At 43.6% G+C, this 25487-nt stretch overlaps 1 protein-coding gene across 4 annotated transcripts in view; it reads right to left on the bottom strand.

Annotated features, from left to right (window-relative positions):
* The window catches only part of LOC147009980 (uncharacterized), a 20037-nt gene extending 8100 nt beyond the window's left edge, over positions 1 to 11937 (bottom strand). The window contains exons 1-7 of one of the 4 annotated variants that reach the window (XM_085863254.1): positions 11048 to 11937; positions 10180 to 10236; positions 8656 to 8709; positions 7337 to 7393; positions 7150 to 7206; positions 1907 to 1963; positions 1708 to 1767 (exon numbers count right to left, since the gene is read on the bottom strand). In XM_085863254.1, coding sequence (XP_085719380.1) covers positions 1708 to 1767; positions 1907 to 1963; positions 7150 to 7206; positions 7337 to 7393; positions 8656 to 8709; positions 10180 to 10236; positions 11048 to 11201 — 496 coding nt within the window. In that variant the 5' untranslated portion in view covers positions 11202 to 11937. Of the gene's footprint in view, positions 1 to 1707; positions 1768 to 1906; positions 1964 to 7149; positions 7207 to 7336; positions 7394 to 8655; positions 8710 to 10179; positions 10237 to 10764; positions 10944 to 11047 lie in introns of those variants that run through there. The other 3 variants (XM_085863256.1, XM_085863255.1, XM_085863257.1) reach the window with 3 other exon arrangements.
* Positions 11938 to 25487: the final 13550 nt, after the last annotated feature.

Here is a 25487-nt window from a genome sequence, read left to right on the forward strand (position 1 = left end):
TATTTCCGTGTTAAGGGTCCTGTCACACCTTGACGTTTTATACAGCGTATGGCAACGTATCAAAATGTATGTAAAACGCTGGCGTACGCTGAACTATTGATGTTTTTTTTCAGTTTTGGGCGTATTCATAACGTATTAGTAACGTACACAGAACGTTTCGATAACATAGATAACTTATACCAACGAATGCTTAGCGTGTTGTCGGCATTCACAGCCTATGCCCAACGATAGTCTAACTTATGCATAGCGCGGCAGCGTATCGCCGACGATCACGTGGCGTAGCCTATTAATAGGCTGCCGCTCAACGATTTAAATCATAACCGCACTAGAAATTGAAGTGTCAACATCACCGTCATGCCGAAGAAAAAAGAAAAAAGAAAAAAAAAACATGGAGTCTGGAACACTGACAGGTTCCTCCTGTGAAGCCCATTTTTATATACCAATTCCCCTAAACGCTGTCAATATGCCATTATACGGTAGCTGTAAGTTAGAAACACGTTCAGTAAGTTCTGTGGTCGTCTGGAAGACGTCAAATACGTCTACATACGTCAATATGCGTTGGAGATACGTTACACATAGGTTCAAAGCAAGTTATTCATAGGTTAGAAATAAGTTTCGGGTACGCTAAACATTACCTCGACGTGTTTCGACTTATGAGTAACTTACAAGTAACGTGTGTCGACGTGTGTCAACGATCGCATAACGTGCCTACAACTTATGGCCAGCGTATGCGGAACGTGTGAGTCACACGCTGGCATACGTCGAAAAATTTTGAGCATGCTTAAAATTTATTGACGATCTCGGCGTACTACGACGTATGCCAGCGTGCTTCAGCGTGCTCTAAACGTATACAAAACTTACCCCATCACGTATTCGACGTGTGCCAGCGTATTCGCCAAATTTTTCATACGTCGGCATACGCTGGCTAAAACGTCAAGGTGTGACAGGGCCTTTACGAACATAAACAGACGTTCTCCTGCCTGGCAGACATCTGATCACAGGAACACGCTTGCAAGCTTTTGTATTCGGCTAACTTCTACAAAAATACCTCATTTTTTAAAAAGAACTACCATGGGAGTAATTCACTCAATCATGGTCATGAAGTGTTAGTATTGCACCCCATCCAGATGATATGGGTTGAGAAACGGATCAGCATATTCAGAATAGCACCTCGACTCCCGATAATCACGGCATGTTTTTCTGACGACAAAAACAGATTTCCATACACATTCGGAAAAGTTTCACATGCGTTTTCAACACTCCATCCTTCCCTTCACAATTGAAAAAGAGACAGGATGGCCGAGAGGTACGCACACTCGCATCCGAGTCATCTAGCCTGGGTTTGAATGTCGGAACAACAACAAATTGTCATCCTGGAGTCTCGTAGGCCATTTCTCATATGAACGTTAAACTTGGCATCCCATGTGCCAGGATTAGTTGGTGGACATTATAAAACCTACGGTGTCCTTCACCAAGAGTAGGAGAGCTATTGCCAGCACCTTCAACGAATTACAAATTCATGCCCTAGCCAACAGAGGGCGTTACATAAATGCCACAGCCGCACCCCTCAGCCAATGATGTGACTCACATCCATGTGCTGCATACCAATGAAGAAAATTTAAAAGAAAAGCTCTTCACAGATCTAAATGCAACTTTCATTGACTCCAGGCGAATTCAAGCGAAAATCCTCAAACTAACAGAAATTACCTTGTGATGACAAAGAGTCATCCACATGTTCAGACTCCACTTTCAGTTCTCCAATGGATTCTGCAAAAAGAACAATGCAATCACAAAGCAAAAACAAAAACAAGAAAAATTAAAATTAAAAACTCAAAAACATCCATTCATTAAGTTACATCGGTCAACTGCTTTGATCAGCCTGCAAAATGTTATTTTACATCCTCACCTTGTGAAGTGAAACAAATTACAGGTTGTGGTTCCACCTTCACCATCACAATAGGATCTGGAACAAAGCAAAAGACAGTGAGAAAAAAAAAATACAACAGCCAATCTTCATTAAACAAGTCTGTTGATCGCTGTGCTTGTACGTACAATCGGCCAATGATACGTTACCAACTTCACGAAATCAAACAATGCAAAGAGCCAAGCCCCTCACAGGTACTGCTTCTAAGGCTCTGAGGGTGTCTGCAGTGACATGTTTAACAAATCTCTTGAAGACGTTCAGTTACTAAAACGTTTTGGCCTCACAATCAGCCATGATCCACGATGGCCTCCAAAGCCAGCCACCATCGTGGAAAGTCTTTCCTTGGCCAATCTGAACTTTTTTCAATTTACAAGGCCTTCATCCACAGCTTGAAGGAGTATTGCTCTCCATTCTGGGCTGGTCCCCCTGCCTCACACCTTGTTCAGTGTGACTGGAAACCAAGGCCTTCAAAATCATTGGAATCTCCCACGATGAAGCCGAATCTCTGGGCCTCTCACTTTCACATTTCAGACGGGTCGGTCGGGTCTCTACATCTTCCACTACAGGGTGCACACTTTCTGCCAGTAACTCCCTTCTAGTGATACTAGATCCAGAATCACTGCTCCCAAAATCCAGAATCACTGCTCACTGCCACCCATTCGTTCCTCTTTTTCCCCACCCGAGGAACCAACTTCTCAGGTCACCCCCCCCTCCATCCACAACCATCATCCTTTCTACATCCCATTAACCCTCCCCAAGTTGACCTTTTTCCAAGTTTCCAATTTTTCCTTCCACTTCTGTATTTGAGAGTTTGCGGATGTCTCCAGAGTTTACCACCGTGTGTCCTCTTGCTCTCATTCTTCCCCACGTCCCTTATTTCTCCATGTCTCCCTCCATTTTGTCCCTCAACCCTACTGTTGGGTGTGTTCCCTTTCCCTGCCCCCACTCTTTCTGCTGTTATTTTCCTTTTGTTAAGTCCTGATTCGTTCTGTGTTTCAAGCTACTCCACGAGCCTTGACACTGTATGCATACAAAAAAAAAAATGCTCATCTCCACTCTTTTGTCCCACTCTTCGTCAAACTTTGAAATCACATCCCAGAGTCAATCCAGTCATGTTCTTCCCTGTACTCCTTTGAGATGGTGAGCTGTCAACTCTTGATGTCCCATTTTCCTTCTTCTCCCAATGACTTTCCTCTCCAGCTCACCTGCACTTTTTCACATTTACCCTATTTGTCAACATTTCCTCTCTGCTTGTGTCCTTGTCTATCTATCCCCTGGACTATTCCCTTGTCACATCCATATGTCCTCCATTATGTTCTGTTGCTTGCTTCGGTATTGGTGTTGGTGTTGGCGCAGTGGTAAGGGCAGTGGCTTGGGACCCAAGAGGTCCTGAGTTCAAGCCCCGTTGGGACACTGAATTAATATATGTATGTATATGTATATATATAATGTGTATATATATATATATAATGTGTGTATATATATATATATATATATATATATATATATATATATATATATATATATATACATATATATATATATATATACCAAGTCGAAAACACCAGGGGGTTGACTCAGCCTGCCATCCTTCCGAGGTCGGCGAAATGAGCACCAGTTGTACTGGGCCCGGTGTATGCCCCGGTTAGAATAGGTGTACCATATCCCTGTGTGTCGTAAGAGGCGACCAGGGTTGCGTCAGGAAGGGCATCCGGCGTAAAAACCTATGCCAAATCATTATGCGGACAACAAAACGAATTTCCATACCGGATCGGTCGAGGCCCGGGTTACCAACGACCGCCACCGGTACCGGTGGTCAGCAGGGTACCAGTGGAAATTGTGCTACTGCTGGGCGAAGGAGGAGAAGGAGACGGGGAAGGCGAGTCCGGAGGCAGTGGGAGAGGGGGAAGGGTAGAAGTGTGGAGGTGAGAGTTGGAACTCTGAATGTTGGGACGATGACTGGCAAAGGGCGAGAGTTGGCTGATATGATGGAGAGAAGAAAGGTGGACAGACTGTGTGTACAAGAGACCAAGTGGATGGGGAGTAAGGCGAGGAGCATTGGAGGTGGTTTCAAACTGTTCTACCATGGTGTGGATGGGAGGAGAAATGGTGTCGGGATAATCCTGAAGGATGACCATGTCAAGAGGGTATTGGAGGTGAGGAGGGTGTCTGACCGAGTGATGAGTGTGAAGTTGGAAATTGAAGGGGTGATGATGAATGTCATCAGTGCATATGCCCCACATATGGGGTGTGAGATGGAATATAAAGAAGATTTCTGGAGTGAGTTAGATGAAGTGGTGGAGAGTGTATCCAAGGATGAAAGAGTGGTGATTGGAGCAGATTTCAATGGACATGTTGGGGAAGGGAATAAAGAGGATGAGGAGGTGATGGGGAGGTACGGTCTCAACAAGAGAAACGTGGAAGGGCAAATGGTGGTAGAGTTTGCAAAAGAATGGAAATGGCAGTGGTAAACACGTATTTCAAGAAGAAGGAGGAACACAGGGTGACATACAAGAGTGGAGGAAAGTGCACACAGGTGGATTACATCTTAAGTAGGAGATGCAACCTGAAAGAGATTAGTGACTGTAAGGTTGTGGCAGGGGAGAGTGTAGCTCGACAGCATCGATTGGTGGTCTGTAGGATGACTTTAGAGGTGAGGTTGAGGAAGAGAGTGAGGGCTGAACCAAGGACCAGATGGTGGAAGCTGAAGGAGGAAGACTGTTGCGTGAAATTTAGGGAGGAGGTGAGACAGGCGTTGGATGGTGGTAAAGATGGGTGGGATGATTGGGCAACGACAGCAGAAGTTGTGAGGGAGATAGCTAGGAAGGTACTTGGTGTGACATCTGGACAGAGGAAGGAAGATAAGGAGACTTGGTGGTGGAATGAGGAAGTTCAGGAAAGTATAAGGAAGAAGGGGTTGGCGAAAAAGAAGTGGGATAGTCAGAGAGATGAAGAAAGTCGGCAGGAGTACAAGGAGTGGCGTCGAAAAGCAAAAAGAGAGGTGGCAAAGGCCAAGGAAAAGGCATATGACGAGCTCTATGAGAAGTTGGATACAAAAGAAGGGGCAAAGGATTTATACCGATTGGCAAGACAGAGAGACCGAGCTGGGAAGGATGTGCTGCAGGTTAGGGTGATAAAGGACGCAATGCTGATGAATGAAGAAAATGAGAGAGAGAGAAGGTTGGAAGAGGTGGAGATAGTGAATCTGGAAGTGGGGTGGATCAGTAAGGATGAAGTGAGGACTGCTATGAAGAAGATGAAAAGTGGAAAGGCGGTTGGCCCAGATGGTATACCAGTGGAGGCATGGAAGTGCTTAGGAGAGATGGCAGTGGGGTTGTTAACCAGATTGTTTAATAAAGTCTTGGAAAGTGAGAGGATGCCGGAGGAGTGGAGATTAAGTGTACTGCTTCCGATTTTCAAGAATAAGGGTGATGTGCAGAGCTGTGGAAATTACAGAGGGATAAAGTTGTTAAGCCACACCATGAAGTTGTGGGAAAGAGTAGTGGAAGCTCGGTTGAGAGGAGAGGTGACGATCTGTGAGCAGCAATATGGGTTTATGCCAGGAAAGAGCACCACTGATGCGATGTTTGCTTTGAGAATGTTGATGGAGAAGTATAGGGAAGGCCAGAAAGAGTTACATTGTGTGTTTGTGGATTTAGAGAAAGCTTATGATAGGGTGCCAAGAGAGGAGTTGTGGTATTGTATGAGGAAGTCGGGAGTGTTGGAGAAGTATGTGAGGATCGTGCAGGATATGTATGAAGACAGTGTGACAGCGGTGAGGTGTGCGGTAGGAATGACGGACCGGTTTAAGGTTAAAGTGGGATTGCACCAAGGATCGACTCTGAGCCCTTTCCTGTTTGCAATGGTGATGGACAGGTTGACGGACGAGATCAGACTGGAGTCTCCATGGACCATGATGTTCGCGGATGACATCATGATCTGTAGGGAGAGTAGGGAGCAGGCTGAATCGAGCCTTGAGAGGTGGAGGTACGCACTGGAGAGAAGGGGAATGTTAGTCAGTAGGAGTAAGACGGAGTACATGTGCGTAAATGAGAGGGAGGGTGGTGGTATGGTGCAGTTGCAAGGAGTTGAGGTGGGGAAGGTGGATTGGTTTAAATACTTGGGATCAACTGTCCAAAGTAATGGAGAGTGTGGGAGAGAAGTGAAAAAGAGAGTGCAGGCAGGATGGAGTGGGTGGAGAAGAGTTGCAGGAGTGATTTGTGACAGAAGGGTAGCTGCAAGAGTGAAGGGGAAAGTATACAAGACGGTAGTGAGACCAGCTATGTTGTATGGTTTGGAGGTGGTGGCGCTAACAAAAAGACAGGAAGCAGAGCTGGAGGTGGCAGAGTTAAAGATGCTGCGATTCTCGTTGGGAGTGACGAGGATGGATAGGATAAGAAATGAGTGTATTAGAGGGACAGCGCAGGTAGGACGGTTTGGAGACAAAGTGAGAGAGGCGAGATTGAGATGGTTTGGACATGTGCACAGGAGGGAAACGGAGTATATCGGGAGAAGGATGTTGAAGATGGAGCCGCCAGGCAGGAGGAGAAGAGGAAGGCCAAAGAAGAGGTTCATGGATGCGGTGAGGGCGGACATGCGGGTGGTTGGAGTGTCAATGGAAGATGTGGAGGATAGAGCAAAATGGAGACAGTTGGTCCGCTGTGGCGACCCCTAACGGGAGCAAGCCGAAAGAGGAAGAAGAAGAATGTTCTGTTGCTTGCTTCCTTGCCCAAATGCCACGTCACTGCGTTCTCTTGTTGATGTGTCAGTCAGCCATTCACCCCTCTGTTATCAATTCTTCCATCAACATCTGTCTCTGTAAGTTGAAATAAAAACAGCAATACTTATGCTTGAAAGACCTTCAGAATGTACATAAATCGGACGAGCTGTGCCACGTACACTTGCACGGCAAGAAATTGTGATGATCAGACAAATATTACGTTTCAGGCGGTCTTGCAAACCTCATGAAGACTGTTCAATTGATCACTTACTCAGTAAAGGTAAGATGGTGGTGGTGGTGATACTTATAAACTTTCTCTTCAGCGTGTCATCGCAGCACTTCACAATGACGAACAACTTACACTCTCCAACATTCCCACCATCAACCCCTTACCTTTCACAAATGAAAAACCTAACCAGGTATAGATCAGCATTAAACCTTTCAACCGTCCAATTCTCATATCAGGTGAAATAAAATTGAGAACTTTTCAATTGGCAGAAAATACCTTGTGAAGAGCAGCCATCCACTTGTTCAGATCTCACTTTCAGTTCTCCAATAGATTCTAAAAGAGAGGAACCACATAGCAAAATAAATAAATAAATAACAAAACAACCACTGAAAACCATCCGTCCATGAACTTGCATTATTCAACTGCTTTGATCAACCTGTGCAAAGCTATTTTGAATTCTTACCTTGTGAAGCAAAACCATTTACAGGTTGAGGTTCTACCTTCACCACGACAACAGGATCTGGAACAAAGCGCAAAATAAATAACACACTGTTCGAGGACAAGTCAAGCCAAGCCCCTCATAGGTACTGCTTCGAAGGCTCGGAGGGTGTCTGTCGTGACACACGAGAGGCGGATGTGGAGCACATGCTCTTCCCCGACCACAAATCGGTCGGTGGCCGAGCAATTTTCTAAGGCCTTTTATCTGGTCTTGTCCCACCTATCCTTTCAGCCATTCCTCCCTTCTGAGCCCCATCACTAATCTACACCTTGATGGTCCCCCCAATTCTAAGTAGAATGTTCACATCAACTCGTTCCCCTCTTCCCCTGAATGTGGAATCACCTCCATTTCCGACTCTTCACATCCCCGATAATTATTCGTCCTGATCTACTTGGTTCTGGCATTGACTCTCCTCTCCAGCACTTTCCACATTTACCCAATTATCACTTCCAGTCCGTTTACACCCTAGTCCATTCCATCGTCACGCTTGCATATCCCCTCTTTGTGTTAATTTGTCTTCTCCGTATTCTCATAATAAAACTTTGTTGAAGATTTGATGAGAAAAGCTAAAATGGAAAAAATATATAAAAGTTACGGCACAGATACACACACAACCCTATCTCCCGCTGAGCCAAGTACGGGCTAACTAAAGAGTTCAGAGGACACCTTACCCACACAGTGTTGAGAGAAAAAAAAAAAAGGACATGGGCGGGTCTGTGAGCAGAAAATTCGATTTGTCGTGATGGACAAAATAAATATTATGGCATTTTATAACAAGTGTTGTACTGCTAAATGGAAGGGTTCTGAAAGTGCCAAAAAGGCAATTTGTGTTTGACTGTGTTCAAGGAAATAAAATAAATATTTTAATATTGTTAGTTTTTCATGCTTGTTGTTTATGTTCTTTATAACATCCTTAAAAACAGGAAGTTTCCTGTTTGGAATATTTTTCAATATTGTTTGACTGCCAGACAGTAAAAAAAAAAAATAATAATAAATCAGCTCACTCCTGTCTGCACATGTGCGATCGGGACGAAACTACAGATTCATGTTCCAATTCATGTTCAAAATTTAACAATCAATTGGAATTAAGTTGTTCCTTGATCATAAACCGACGTTTGTAGATGGACAGACCATAGAAAGACAAAGTGAACCAATTGCTTAACCCCGCTTTTCACTTCCTGCATGTGGGGTAAAAATATCAATCTTCGTACCTGTATTCCACTCTTATTGAGCGACCAAGTTCTTGGTGAAAGAGAGTAAACATCCCCCCGAGCAGAAATTACCTTGTGAAGAACAGTCGACAAGTTCAGACTTCACTTTGAGGTCTCCGATGGATTCTGTACAAAAATAGTCCGACCACAAGCAGAGCCGGATTTAAGTTTAACAGCTCCCAGGACATTCGAGTAGTAGAGGCGCCCTCCCCCCCACTCCCTCCCCCCCCCACCCCCTGCCACCAACCTTGAAATGCAGTGGGAAGTGAAATAAGATTAAAAAGAGCATTACTGTGTATACATCTATAAACATTTCACGATAACACGTTTTAAAACTGAAGATAAATTAAAAGTAAAAATATTTTAAACTAGAAGGGCACTCGGTAGAGAGCATACCTCCGCCAAGCTGAATAGTTTACATTTTGTATCCCACCGATAGGCCAGGTCTGTACTCAGACCTGAACAAAAATTTAATCGGCTTGTTCTTGTCACCGAACCTACTCATCCACCAAGTTTCGTCCGAATCCGTCCATAACTTTTTGAGATATCCTCCTATAGAGTATATCATTTTTGGCCGCATCTCTTGATGGTGAAAAATTAATTAAAAAAACTGATCGGATCCAGATTGAGATCTTCACCAAAATCAAATCAATTCTTCCTTGTTACATACCCAACGTGTCCATCAAGTTTCGTCCCAATCCGTCCACAACTTTTTGAGATATCGTACAATATATTGTTTTTAGTTCAGAAAGTCCTATCTCTCAATGGTGAAGAATCACTTTTAAAAAAAATTCTCCGATCCAGATCCGGAGGCAGATCTTCACCAAAATCGAATCATTTCGTCCTTGTCAAATACCCAAGCTCTCCACCAAATTTCGTCCGAATCTGTCCACAACTTTTTGAGATATTTTGCTCACAAACAGACAGGGGTGAAAACACAACCTCCACCCACTGATTATAATCAGTTAGAGCTTAATAAAGTGATATATCAAACTGATTAAGCGATTTGGACGGAACGTTAACACAAGTTTATCAAAAACTGGACGGGGAAAGTCGAATTGCCAGCTTTACATAGCAGATGTGACCCGATATACCACTTCCCTGGTTCTGATACCTTTGCATCAACAAGGGAATAAATAAAACCAGCTTTATAAATAAGTAAAAGTATCGTATGGTTTTTGTGGCCCCCCCTGGAGTTTGGGTCCTGGACAAATGTCCCGTTGGTCCTTCCCTAAATCCGGCCCCGACCACAAGCAAAGGACACTCAGAAGGACTTCCGTCAATGTTCGTCTTCTTGCGTATGGCAGCTTGTCTGCCGGGTAGCCATCATTTTATCAGGGTGCGACTATGCCGCTGATGCTGTGCCCCGATACAAGTACACTGGTACTCATTTCGCTGACCTCAGAAGGACGACAGGCTGAGTCAACCCCACCTGGTGTTAATTCAGCAGCCAACGGGGCTCGAACTCAGAACCCTAATATCCCAAGCCAGCCACCCTCACCAGTAAGCCAATGCAAGGCTTACTTCCATCAATGAACCTGCGTTAATCGTCCAACCGCTTCGATCAACCTGTACAATGTTCTTTGAAATTCTTACCTTGTGAAGCAAAGCCATTGACAAGTTGCGGTTCCACCTTCACCACCACAATAAGATCTGGAATAAATGAATAAATCAATCAGCACAGTGAGAAGACCAAAACAGCAAGACCAGACATCTTGCAAAACCTACAACATCTGGAAAGATCATACAAGGAAGGTCAATGCAGGAAGAGGCCATCAGGTCCATCATGCCCACTCGACACCAAACACCACGTTGACTATGCCCTTCCATCATCCTACAGTCAGTGATTCGGAGCCACAAACGAGTCTATGCTTGAAGAACAGCACCTTGTAGTGAGTGACCTCTCGGACATCCACCACCACATCCACCGCTCGACCAGCAGCGACATCAGCCGGCTTTAAATGTGCATCTACATAAGCAAGACCATTTGGCCGAGATGATGAGTTCAACTCAAGAGACCATTAGGTCAACATCAAAGCCTGCGCTATTGTTACCACCCTACGGTTGTTTCTCCGTACTCTATACTTTTTTAAATGCTGAGTGTCAAGCAAGGAAGCACCGCGTACCATTCCTTCAAGTGTTTGGTGAGAACTCGGCTAAGGATTCGAACCACCGACCTACCAGACTCGCGGCCGACGCTCCAACCACTACACCACCGAGTGCGGTTTAAAGTCGGTGATCAAATAACCACGAGATCTCATCAACCCACCAACTTTACCAACACAACTCCCAGTGCAGTCGTTAGCAAAGCTCCCTGGAAAGGAGCAGACTGGAACTTACTGTTTGTTATCGGATTTGTAAACAATGGTTGAGTTAAAACTTTGTTTACACGGTTCGCAGCAGCTTGGGTTGTATTTAAATTTCTCATTCAACGTGGTTTGTCCATCACGAGAGAACACCGTACCTGGTTCCAGGTCCGTCCCGTCCCCTCCATCACGAAGGTTCTGAACGTCCAGGATCCTGAACCCGCAGATCCCAGCAGCATCCCCTCCATTAGAGCCCCGCTTGGAGTCTGAGGAGCTGGGATCGAGAGCGCAGCTCGGGGGGTCTCGGTTCATGACCTCTGGATGGAGTCAGTGGTCATTTCAAACCATGACGATTCCAAAGAGATTTCCCAAACAATAATGTACATTCGCAAATACAGGTGAATACAAAGTCCGGAGGTGTTCCGGAGACTTGGCTCAATTCCACTCGGATCGATATAGTCATTGATATTAAAATAAAAAAGGTCTCGTTTGAAAAATTCATGAAAAGGTGATAAGGGCGTTTTATTCGTCGAGCTAAAACCATCACCGATATACAACCGATAATGGGGGAACGAGCCATTCGGCTCGTGATGCCTGCGCACACTCATCACCACATTAATTATTCATTCCAACAACTTCATTACGCTGGAGGGTTGAGTGGGAAGAGCAATGTGCTGGGCCACAGGTATAGATATCTATATATACTAGTGCGTGCCTGTACGTGCAAGTCCGTATGTGAAAAAAAAAATTCAAACCGTGTGCCAGAAACAACTACACAGTCCGTTCCTTCACTCTCGCATGCCCGTACGTACGTGGCCATACGTGCAAAAAAAAAACTTTCAAACAACCACACAGGTCGTTCCTTCGCTGTCGTAAACGATGACTGGATTGGGGCATTGTGTTTAAGAAAATCGAGAAAGAAATCGAGAGAGTACAGAAATCGAGATAGAAAGAATACAGTAAGTCAACGAGAGGGGGAGTACTCGGGAGAGTGCAAAACCTCCGCCACCAATACTGCTGGGTCACTCAAGTGAACCTTATATCTTATTCATTAAATATGATGTCAACAGTGCTGACAGAGTTATAGTTCTTTTCTCCATTTTGGGGGGGGGGGGGGGGAATCATTGGAAATCACTTAAAACATGTAGAAATGCAAAAAAAAAGAAATCGAAATTGTTGAAAAAAAAGTTGCAAAAAAATTTTTTTTGGCGGCGAGGGGGTGGAAATCACTTAAAACATGTAGAAATGCAAAAAAAATAATTTTTTTTCTCTAACAAATTTTTGGGGGGGTTGGAAATCACTTAAAACATGTAGAAATGCAAAAAAAAACATTTTTTTTCTCTAACAATTTTTTTGGGTGGGGTAAAAAAATTTTGGGGGGGGTTGGAAATCACTCAAAACATGTAGAAATGCAAAAAAAAATTCCCCCTTTTTTGGGGGGGTAACAATTTTTTTGGGGGGGGTTGAAAATCACTTAAAACATGTAGAAATGCAAAAAAAAAATCTCTAACAAATTTTTTTTTTAGGGGGGGTTGGAAATCACTTAAAACATGTAGAAATGCAAAAAAACATTTTTTTTTCTCTAACAATTTTTTTTGGGGGGGTTGGAAATCACTTAAAACATGTAGAAATGCAAAAAAAAAAAATTCCCCTTTTTGGGGGGGTAACAATTTTTGGGGGGGGGTTGGAATTCACTTAAAACATATAGAAATGCAAAAAAAAAAATTTTCTCTAACAATTTTTGGGGGGTTGGAAATCACTTAAAACATGAAATGCAAAAAAAAAAAAAATTTTCTCCAACCATTTTTTTGGGGGGGGAGGTAATTTTTTTGAGGAGTTGGAAATCACTTAAAACATGTAGAAATGCAAAAAAATCTCTATTTTTTTTTGGGGTGGGGGTAACAATTTTTTGGGGAGGGGTTGAAATCACTTAAAACATGTAGAAATGCAAAAAAAACATTTGTTTTTCTCGAACAATTTTTTGGGGTGGGGTAACAATTTTTTGGGGGGTTGAAAATCACTTAAAACATGTAGAAATGCAAAAAAAATTCCCCCTTTTTTGGGGGGTTGAAAATTACTTAAAACATGTAGAAATGCAAAAAAAAAAAATTCTCTAACAAATTTTTTTTGGGGGAGGTTGGAAATCACTTAAAACATGTAGAAATGCAAAAAAAAATTCCCCCTTTTTTGGGGGGGTAACAATTTTTTTGGGGGGGTTGAAAATTACTTAAAACATGTAGAAATGCAAAAAAAAAAATTCTCTAACACATTTTTGGGGGGGGGTTGGAATTCACTTAAAACATGTAGAAATGCAAAAAAAAAAAAAAATTGTCTAACAATTTTTTTTGAGGGGGGGTGGAAATCACTTAAAATATGTAGAAATGCAAAAAAAACATTTTTTTTTCTCTAACAATTTTCTTTGGGTGGGGTAACAATTTTTTGGGGGGGGGGGTTGGAAATCACTTAAAACATGTAGAAATGCAAAAAAAAGAAAATTTCTCTAACAATTTTTTTTGGGGGGTAACAATTTTTTGGGGGGGGTTGGAAATCACTTAAAACATGTAGAAATGCCAAAAAAATTTCCCCTTTTTTGGGGGTGACAATTTTTTGGGGGGTTGGAATTCACTTAAAACATGTAGAAATGCAAAAAAAAAATCTTTTCTCTAACAATTTTTTGGGGGGGTTGGAAATCACTTAAAACATGGTGAAATGCAAAAAAATCTCAATTTTTGGGGGGGTAACAATTTTTTTGGGGAGGGGGTTGGAAATCACTTAAAACATGTAGAAATGCAAAAAAAAAAATTTTTCTCTAACAATTTTTTTTGAGGGGGGTGGTGCAAATCACTTAAAACATGTAGAAATGCAAAAAAAAAAATTTTTCTCGAACAATTTTTTTTGGGTGGGATAACAATTTTTTTGGGGGGGGGTTGGAAATCACTTAAAACATGTAGAAATGCAAAAAAATTCCCCCCCTTTTTTTGGGGGGGGGTAACAATTTTTTGGGGAGGGTTGAAAATTACTTAAAACATGTAGAAATGCAAAAAAAAAAATTATCTAACAAATTTTTTTGGGGGGAGTTGGAATTCACTTAAAACATGTAGAAATGAAAAAAAAAAATTTTTTTCTCGAACAATTTTTTTGGGGGGGGGGTTGGAAATCACTTAAAACATGTAGAAATGCAAAAAAATCTCTATTTTTTGGGGGGGTAACAATTTTTTTGGGGCGCTGGGTTGGAAATCACTTAAAACATGTAGAAATGCAAAAAAAAACAATTTCTCTAACAATTTTTTTTGAGGGGGGGGTGGAAATCACTTAAAACATGTAGAAATGCAAAAAAACATTTTTTTTTCTCGAACAATTTTTTTTGGGTGGGATAACAATTTTTTTTGGGGGGGGTTGGAAATCACTTAAAACATGTAGAAATGCAAAAAAAAAAATCTCTAACAAATTTTTTTGGGGGGGGGTTGGAAATCACTTAAAACATGTAGAAATGCAAAAAACATTTTTTTCTCTAACAATTTTTTTGGGGGTTGGAAATCACTTAAAACATGTAGAAATGCAAAAAAAATTCCCCTTTTTGGGGGGTAACAATCTTTGGGGGGGTTGGAATTCACTTAAAACATATAGAAATGCAAAAAAAAAAAATTTTCTCTAACAATTTTTGGGGGGTTGGAAATCACTTAAAACATGAAATGCAAAAAAAAAAAAAATTTTCTCCAACCATTTTTTTGGGGGGGGAGGTAATTTTTTTGAGGAGTTGGAAATCACTTAAAACATGTAGAAATGCAAAAAAATCTCTATTTTTTTTTGGGGTGGGGGTAACAATTTTTTGGGGAGGGGTTGAAATCACTTAAAACATGTAGAAATGCAAAAAAAACATTTGTTTTTCTCGAACAATTTTTTTGGGGTGGGGTAACAATTTTTTGGGGGGGGTTGAAAATCACTTAAAACATGTAGAAATGCAAAAAAAAATTCCCCCTTTTTTGGGGGGGGTTGAAAATTACTTAAAACATGTAGAAATGCAAAAAAAAAAATTCTCTAACAAATTTTTTTTGGGGGGAGGTTGGAAATCACTTAAAACATGTAGAAATGCAAAAAAAAATTCCCCCTTTTTTGGGGGGGTAACAATTTTTTGGGGGGTTGAAAATTACTTAAAACATGTAGAAATGCAAAAAAAAAAAAATTCTCTAACAAATTTTTTGGGGGGGGTTGGAATTCACTTAAAACATGTAGAAATGCAAAAAAAAAAAAAATTGTCTAACAATTTTTTTTTGAGAGGTGGAAATCACTTAAAATATGTAGAAATGCAAAAAAAACATTTTTTTTCTCTAACAATTTTCTTTGGGTGGGGTAACAATTTTTTTGGGGGGGTTGGAAATCACTTAAAACATGTAGAAATGCAAAAAAAAGAAAATTTTTCTCTAACAATTTTTTTTGGGTGGGTAACAATTTTTTTTGTGGGCGGGGGGGTCGGAATCACTTAAAACATGTAGAAATGGCAAAAAAAAATCTCCTTTTTTTGGGGGGTAACAATTTTTTTGGGGGGTTGGAATTCACTTAAAACATGTAGAAATGCAAAAAAAATCTTTTCTCTAACAATTTTTTGGGGGGTTGGAAATCACTTAAAATATGCATAAATGCAAAAAAAAAATCTCAATTTTTTGGGGGGGGGTAACAATTTTTTTTTGAGGGAGGGGGTTGGAAATCACTTAAAACATGTAGAAATGCAAAAAAAAAAATTTTTCTCTAACAATTTTTTTTTAGGGGGGGTGGTGCAAATCACTTAAAACATGTAGAAATGCAAAAAAAAAAATTTTTTTCTCGAACAATTTTTTTTGGGTGGGATAACAATTTTTTTGGGGGGGGGTTGGAAATCACTTAAAACATGTAGAAATGCAAAAAAATTCCCCCCCTTTTTTTGGGGGGGGGTAACAATTTTTTGGGGAGGGTTGAAAATTACTTAAAACATGTAGAAATGCAAAAAAAAAAATTATCTAACAAATTTTTTTGGGGGGAGTTGGAATTCACTTAAAACATGTAGAAATGCAAAAAAAAAATTTTTTTCTCTAACAATTTTTTTGGGGGTTGGAAATCACTTAAAACATGTAGAAATGCAAAAAAATCTCTATTTTTTGGAGGGGTAACAATTTTTTTGGGGGGGGGTTGGAAATCACTTAAAACATGTAGAAATGCAAAAAAAAAAAAATTCTCTAACAATTTTTTTTGAGGGGGGGTGGAAATCACTTAAAACATGTAGAAATGCAAAAAAAACATTTTTTTTTCTCGAACAATTTTTTTTGGGTGGGATAACAATTTTTTTGGGGGGGGGTTGGAAATCACTTAAAACATGTAGAAATGCAAAAAAATTCCCCCCCCTTTTTTGGGGGGGGTAACAATTTTTTGGGGAGGGTTGAAAATTACTTAAAACATGTAGAAATGCAAAAAAAAAAAATTCTCTAACAATTTTTTTTGTGGGGGGGGTTGGAAATCACTTAAAACATGTAGAAATGCAAAAAAAAAAATTTTCTCAAACAATTTTTTTGGGGGGGGGTAACAATTTTTTAGAGGGGTTGGAAATCACTTAAAACATGTAGAAATGCAAAAAAAAATTTCTCTCACAATTTTTTTGGGGGGTGGTTGGAAATCACTTCAAACATGAATAAATGCAAAAAAAAAAATTCTCGAACAATTTTTGGGGGGGGAGGTAATTTTTTGGGGGGGTTGGAAATCACTTAAAACATGTAGAAATGCAAAAAAAATCTCTATTTTTTGGGGGGGGGGTAACAATTTTTTTGGGGAGGGGGGTTGGAAATCACTTAAAACATGTAGAAATGCAAAAAAAAATAATTTTCTCTCACAATTTTTTTTGAGGGGGGGGGTCCAAGTCCAAAATTTAATGGCATGATCCTTGGACCATACCTAACCCCCCCACCAAGTTTCGTCGAAATCCGTCGAGGAGTTTTTCCGTAATACTGTACACAAACAAACAAACAAACAGAAAGGGGTGAAAACAGTAACCTCCATCCATCTTCGAAGGTGGCGGAGGTTAATAAATCGAGAAAGAAATCGAGAGAGTACAGAAATCGAGATACTGTATTCTTTCAAAGTCGATAAATCGAGAAAGAAAATCGAGAAGAATACAGCAAGTCATTACTATCCGGAAGTCCGGAAGTTAAGTCCTCACTGTCCGGAAGTTTGCATATCGCAGTTAAGATTATTCGCAATTTCGTTTTAATGGCCAATTATTCAATTAGCGCAAACGTATTTTGCCTTTTCGCAATTTAATCGCAAGGAAAAACACAAAGAGAAGAGAAGAGAAAAAAAAATTTTTTGAAACGTACGTGCAAAAAAAAAAATAGTAATAATAAATTTAAAAAAAAAAAACCCAAAAAACCTTTCAAACAACCACACAGGGCCGTTCCTTCGCTCTTGTAAACGACGACTGGATTGGGGCATTGTGTTTATCCATAAATACGCTTAAGAAATCGAGAAATTATTAGAACTAGTACGTGCCCGTAAAAAAAAAAAAATAATAATAATAATAATAATAATAATAATAATAATAATAATAATAAATAAATAAATAAATAAACCACACAGGCCGTTTCTTCGCTCTCATGTGCCCGTACGTGCGTGACCCGGAAGTTCGATATTATTCGCAGTGACGATTATTCGCAATTTATTTTTAATACCCAATTATTCAATTAGCGCCAACGTATTTTACCTTTTCGCAATGTCGTGGCAAGGAAAAACAAAAAGAAAAGAGAAGAGAGATAAAAAATTTACTTCCTGGTTCAGAGCACACCAGCACTCTGATGTTACCGAAATTTATACACCGTCTAATATGAAAACAATCATAACTTGGGGCATTGTGTTTATCTATAAATGTGCATAAGAAATCGAGAAATTATTAGAATACACAAAGTCATCACTCTCCGGAAGCCCGTACGTTGTAACCCGTAATGGGGAACGTGGCTGTGCTTCCCTTCCCCATCGGCCACGCCCACGCAACAACGTGTCTTCCCATTGGTTTGGTAAATAAATGGCCATAACTTGGGAAGCACTTGTCCGATTAATATCAAACCTTGAAAAGGCACATCCTCAGGTCCCCAGCAATATACCTTGCAAGTTTCAATTAAATCGGACCAGAGGTTGTCGAGAAACAGCGGTCACACACACACACAGACACACACACACACACAGAGATTGCTGGAATTATAGATAGATACACTATCCTGAAGTCCGTACGTTGTAACCCGTAATGAGGAATGCGGCTCAGAATCTCTTCCCATCGGCCACGCCGACGCAGCAACGTGTCCTGTCATTGGTTGGTAAATAAATGGCCATAACTTGGGAAGCACTTGTCCGATTAATATCAAACCTTGAAAGGGCACATCCACAGGGCCCCAGCAATATACCTAGCAAGTTTCAATTAGATCGGACCAGTGGTTGTCGAGAAACAGTGGTCAGAGACATACACACATACACACACACACACACACACGCACACGCACACACACTGCTGGAATGATATATATATATATATATATATATATATATATATATATATATATATATATATATATATATATATATAAATAAATAAATATATATACGAGGTGTGTTCAAAAAGTATCCAACCTTAATTTTTGTGCGTAAACAAATGAAGCTAGGGAGGAGTGGTTTGGTGCACGTATGTAGGCAATCCTAATCCGTATGCGTGAATATTTTCCCGCCTGCAGAAGCTGTCAGTGACCGACAGACCGCCGATGAGTGAGGAAGTGTAAGTGAGCGCCGTCGGATTTTCGTTTTTGACAAAATGACGAATCACTGTGGTCTCATCGCCAGTGATCACTGTGTTGAAGAAGTTGGGATCGCTGTTCACAGTCTCCAGCATGTCCTGTGCGATCTCCAAACGGAGTTGCTTCTGCTCGATCGTTAGCAGCTTTGGCACGAACTTCGCTGAGATTCTCCTTAAGCCCAAATCCTCAGTCACAATGGAATGAACGGATCCAATGCTGACGCCCGCCTCGTCTGCAAGTTTTCTGATCGTGATTCGACGATCCTGCACCAGCTATCCTGCACATCCTGCACATCACTTGGTCAATGACGATCTATCTCATTTCGGGAGGTTGAGGGCCTACCAGAACATGCTTCACTTTCCACTGATGTGCGACCATGAAGTGGTGGTACCACTCTTTTATCTGTGTGGTGCCCATTGCTTCATTCCCGAAGGCCTGTTGAATCTTGCGGATTGTTTCCACTTGGGAATCGCCAAGCTTTACACAAAATTTAATGCAGTAGCGTTGTTCAAGTTTTTCCGTCATTTTGTCAAAAACGAAAATCCGACGGCGCTCACTTACACTTCCTCACTCATCGGCGGTCTGTCGGCGACTGACAGCTTCTGCAGGCGGGAAAATATTCACGCATACGGATTAGGATCGCCTACATACGTGCACCAAACCACGCCTCCCTTGCTTCATTTGTTTACGCATAAAAAATTAAGGTTGGATACTTTTTGAACACACCTCGTATACTGTATATATAAATAAATAAATATATACAGTATATATATATATATATATATATATATATATATATATATATATATATATATATATATATATATATATATATATATATATATATATATATATATATATATATTCGTGTCCAGGTCAGTTAACACCGATGCTGGGCAGATCAGGTGAACTGGCGGTTTACTCCCTCAGACGAAGTTCCAAATGATGGCGGGACAACGTGCGTGCGGCTCGTGAGGAGAGACACAAGAAACCTTTCGGCTTTTAAAACCAACGGGTTTATTTCCCGTAACTCAAAACAACAGAAAGAACCAGGGATGATGTAATCGCGATGGAAGAGACGACAGCGAGTTGGGGAGGGAGGGGAATGCAATAAATAAATAATTATGTACAATGAGGTAAAAATGAATCGAAAGAAACGAAGGCGCCTCACTGGGTCTCGGTCACGGACGGGGGAAAAAAAGGGAACAAAAACTGGGGGAACTCAGCTCTGGCGGCAGTGGGGCGATGAGGAGGGACGAGAAGCAGGACGATGAGGTGAAGGCACATGGGCAGGTCGGCAGGACGAACAGGCACAGGACCAAGACAGGCAGGCAAGATGACCTCCTCAAAAACTCTCCTCGTCGTATTTTCCTCAGAAGCCGACGGTTCTCCTCAGGCATATATTTTGTCCTCCGAACTCAACACGCCTCTCTCACACCGTCACACGTGCCCGATCGTGTTGTTCTCAAACCAGACCTGGACGTTTTTCCTCAACCTCACCGACTGCCCGATTAACTCCTCCCTTTCCTCTCCCAGGGCAAGGCTCCACTCCTCCGAGGCGACCCATAGGTCCGCCCCCCTGGGAGGTGTCAAATGCTCCTCCCCTTACTCTCGTGCCAAATCTCCCGGCACCCCCGGTAGAGGCTGACGTCGGGGGTGATACACACGATTTCCTCAACCATGATCCTGAACTAATTATTACCGTGCACCACCCCCTGTATAGTCAGGTCAGGTATGGGAGCATGCGCCAGAACAGCGCGTCGCTGCGTCCACTTTCCGCTGGAACTCCAGGCGCCTCCGTCTGGCCATCCCCCAGGCAGATGCCAGGCCCATCCGCATCTCCTTGAGATTCTGGTCAACCTGCTGCAACCACGAGGCACGTGGTCGGCACACTGGCCTCCTCCACTCATGAGACTCCCTCGCTGAGAGAATCTGGTGAGTAGGATCAGCGCACGAAAACGAGCCACATGTCCACACAGGCGCAGCTGACGCTCACAGACTGTACAGGTAACAAATCTCATCCGAGTCTCTCTCAGCAACCGCTCGTTGGACACAAAATCTGACCAGCGATAGCCAAGGATTCTCCGAAGAGACCTGGTACCAAAGGAATTAAGTCTCCGTCTCAGATCCTTGGTCAGTCTCGCATCCATAGAGCAAGACTGGAAGCACCAAGGACCTGAAGACTTGGACTTTCGTCCTCCCGCACAGGTACCGGCAGCGCCACACCCCATGATCCAGTGAATCCATGACTCCCCAGGCCCGACCCAGATGTCGATTGACCTCTGACTCACAGCCGGCAGAGACATGAATATCACTGCCAAGGTAAGTGAATCTCTCCATGACCTCAACATCCTCACCACAAACAAGCACAGACAGGACACTAGGACAGCGGCATACAAGATGTCATTGAAAGCCTGGATCTTAGTTTTGACCCAGGACACCCGTAATCCCAGGGGCTCCAACTCCTCATTCAGCACCTCGAGGGCCCCCAAAAGGATATCTAAAGTCTCCGCAAAGATGACTGCATAATCTGCAAAATCAAGGTCAGAAATCTTGACATTCCAAAACGATGCACCGCAGCTTGATCTCTCTCTCCAACATCCTCCATAGAATCCAGTCCATACAAGTGCTGAAAAGTGTGGGGCCAGTACACACCCCTGATGAACTCCAGTAACAAATGGAAATAAGTCAGAGATGGTACCACCACATCTCACAGCACTCTCAGTACCAGAGTAGAGTTCAGACATCAGATCGATCAGTTTTGGTGACACCCCACGAAGACCTAGAATCCTCCAGAGGGCATCCCGATTCACAGAATTGAACGCTTTACAGAGATCAACATAGGCTGCAAGCAACCCCTGCCAAAACTCTCGTCTGCGTTCGATGAGGACCCAAAGAGCAAGGATACGGTCAATCGTTGACCTCTTTGGTGTAAAGCCTGACTGCTCTGGACGCTGGTGCTCAAGCAGATGGTGGCGAACCCTATCAAGAATTATCTGAGCAAAGACCTTACCCGGCATTGAGAGCAGCGTCACCCCTCGGTAGTTGTTGCAGTCTTGACAATCACCCTTCCCTTTCCAGAGGAGGACAACAAGGCCCCTCTTCCAGTCAGTTGGGATGATGCCTGTGTTCCAGGCAGAGCACAGAACTGCATGCAACGACACGAGTGCAGCATTTCCACCAGCCTTGAGAAGTTCAGCATGGATGCCACAGATCCCTGGAGCTTTACCCCATTTTAACCAGTTCACCACAGCCCATGTTCCCACAAGCAAAGGTGGACCACAGTTGATTGGAGGGTCAGCAACAGGGATTGTAACACCCCTGATGTCCAACTCGACAGCTGGTGGATCAACCTGGTACAACCGCTCAAAGTAACCGGCCCGGCGGGCCTTCACTTCGGACTCCTCTGTCAAGAGCCTACCACCCTCTGCTCTCGCTGCAGTACACCGAGGGATAGGCTTGGAGGAACGCAATGCAAGAATTCCCCTGGAAGAAGGATGAGAATCCCTTGACCACAGGTGATGCTCTACCCCCTCACAGATTCCTCACACATACGCCTCCTTGTCCACCCCTGGAGCACGTACAGTTTTACGCCTCAGCTCCCTGAGCAGCTTAGCTCTGCCATTCAGCCTGGCCCTGCGAATCTGGGCAATGGTATCCAGTGTCCCTTGAGAGACAAAATTCTTCTTTGACCTCCGGTGAGTTCCAGGACATCCACCGACAACATCAAGGACGGTGGTCTTTAAGGCTCTCCACAACTCTTCAGGACCTTCCAAAGCACCCAGACTCCTCAAATCTCCACTCAGCCTGTTCGAAACTCCTCAGCTACCCTCTCATCCTTGAGCTTGCCAACATCCAGCCTAGGCTGGGATGGTACCATTCTCCTGGATTTAAGGTGCAACTTCAGAGTTGCTACAACAAGCCGGTGGTCAGCATTAAGGAACTGAGCACTCCGGTAGACCCTGCAGTTCTGGATCATCCTCCAGCGACCATCAATGAGGACATGGTCAATCTTCTTTGCCACACCGCCAGCGTTGGAATACCAAGTCCAGCGATGTGCTTGTGGACGCTGAAACCATGAACCAGCCACCCTAAGTCCATGACTTCTTGCAAAGTCAAGGGACTTAGTGTTATTCAGGTTCACAGTTCCAGACCCATGGGGATCAACACACGTCTCATGACCATCCCTATCAGTTCCAATCAGGTCAGGTCAGGTATGGGAGCATGTGCCAGAACAGCGCGTCGCTGCGTCCACTTTCCGCCGGTACTCCAGGGGCCTCCGTCTGGCCATCCCCCAGGCAGATGCCAGGCCCATCCCCATCTCCTTGAGATGATGGTCAACCTGCTGCAACCATGAGGCACGTGGTCGGCCCACTGGCCTCCTCCACTCATGAGACTCCCTCGCTGAGAGAATCTGGTGAGCAGGATCAGCATCAGGAAAACGAGCCACATGCCCATACAGCCGCAGCTGACGCTCACGGACTATGCAGGTAACAAATCTCATCCGAGTCTCTCTCAGCAACCGCTCGTTGGACACAAAATCCGACCAGCGATATCCAAGGATTCTCCGAAGAGACCTGGTACCAAAGGAATTAAGTCTCCGTCTCAGATCCTTGGTCAAAGTCCAAGTCTCGCACCCATAGAGCAAGACTGGAAGTACCAAGGACCTGAAGACTCGGACTTTCGTCCTCCCGCACAGGTACCGGCAGCGCCACACCCTATGATCCAGTGAATCCATGACTCCCCAGGCCCGACCCAGATGTCTATTGACCTCCGGCTCACAACCTGCGGAGACATGAATATCACTGCCAAGGTAAGTGAATCTATCCACGACCTCAACATCCTCACCACAAACAGACACAGACAGGACAGCAGCATCCAAGATGTCACCGAAAGCCTGGATCTTAGTTTTGACCCAAGAAATCCGTAATCCCAACGGCTCCGACTCCTCTTTCAGCACCTCGAGGGCCCCCAAGAGGATGTCTAAAGTCTACGCAAAGATGACTGCATCATCTGCAAAATCAAGGTCCGAGATCTTGACATTGCCAAACGATGCACCGCAACTTGATCTCTCCGACACCCTCCCAAAAATCCAGTCCATACAAGTGCTGAAAAGTGTGGGGGCAAGTACACATCCCTGACGAACTCCAGTAACAACTGGAAATAAGTCAGAGATGGTACCACCACACTTCACAGCACTCTCAGTACCAGAGTAGAGTTCAGACATCAGATCAATCAGTTTCGGTGGCACCCCACGAAGACCAAGAATCCTCCAGAGGACATCCCGATTCACTGAATCGAACACTTTACAGAGATCAACATAGGCTGCAAGCAGCCCCTACCGAAACTCTCGTCTGCGTTCGGTGAGGACACGAAGTGCAAGGATACGGTCAATCGTTGACCTCTTTGGTGTAAAGCCTGACTGCTCTGGACGCTGGTGCTCAAGCAGATGGTGGCGAACCCTATCAAGAATTATCCGAGCAAAGACCTTGCCCGGCACTGAGAGCAGCGTCACCCCTCGGTAGTTGTTGCAGTCTTGGCGATCAACCTTCCCTTTCCAGAGAGGGACAAGGCCCCTCTTCCAGTCAGTTGGGATGATGCCTGTGTTCCAGGCAGAGCACAAAACTGCATGCAACGACACGAGTGCAGCATTTCCACCAGCCTTGAGAAATTCAGCATGGATGTCACAGATCCCTGGAGCTTTGCCCCGTTTCAACTGGTTCACCGCAGCCCGTGTTTCCACAAGCGATGGTGGACCACGGTTGATTCGAGGGTCAGCAACAGGGATTGTAACACCCTTGACGTCCAACTCGACAGCTGGGGGATCAGCCTGGTACAACCGCTCAAAGTAACCGGCCCAGCGGGCCTTCACTTCAGACTCCTCTGTCAAGAGCCTACCACTCTCTGCTCGAACTGCAGTGCTCCAAGGGATGGGCTTGGATGAACGTAATGCGCGAATTCCCCTGTAAGCGGGACGAGAAATTACCTGTCCACAGGTGATGCTCTACCCCCTCACAGATTCCTCGCACATAGGCCTGCTTGTCCACCCTCAGTGCACGTACAGTTTTACGCCTCAGCTCCCTGAACAGCTCAGCTCTGCCATTCAGCCTGGCCCTGCGACTCTGGTCAATGGTATCCAGTGTCCCTTGAGAGACAAAATTCTTCTTTGCCCTGCGGTGAACTCCAATGCATCCACCGGCAACATCAAGGACGGTGGTCTTGAAGGTGCTCCACAACTCTTCAGGACCCCCCAAAGCACCCAGACCCCCCAAGTGTCCACTCAGCCTGTTCGCAAACTCCTCAGCTACTCTCTCATCCCTGAGCTTGGCAACATCCAGCCTAGGATCCATCATCCATCCAGTTCCAATCGATGCATTGAAATCCCCCAAGACTCGAATTGTATCTCGTCTGGGCCACTGATCAACCACAGACTCGAGCGTTGCGTAAAATGCATCTTTCACGGTGAGGTCACTCGCCACAGTCGGAGCATAAATAGAGACCAGGGAAATGACACCTAAAAGGAGTGACGAATCCTTTGTCTCATAATACGCTCGTTGACCGGTGTTACCTCAATTATTATTGGAGTCAGCTTATTGGACACAGCTACAGCAACTCCTTGAGTATGGTAACCATCAGAGCGACCAGACCAATAGTAGGTGTAACCACCCACCATTATCTCGCCGCAATCTGGTCTCCGAACCTCAGAGAGAGCTGCAATACCGATGTCCACACGCTTGAGCACAGATAATAAGAGAGACAGGTGATCATCCTCTCTTAGGGATAGGACATTCCAGGC

Source organism: Eptatretus burgeri, chromosome 17 (genome assembly GCF_056783735.1).
Source record: "Eptatretus burgeri isolate ZD-2024b chromosome 17, Ebu_testis_v1, whole genome shotgun sequence".
In the NCBI taxonomy this organism is placed as follows: domain Eukaryota; kingdom Metazoa; phylum Chordata; class Myxini; order Myxiniformes; family Myxinidae; genus Eptatretus; species Eptatretus burgeri.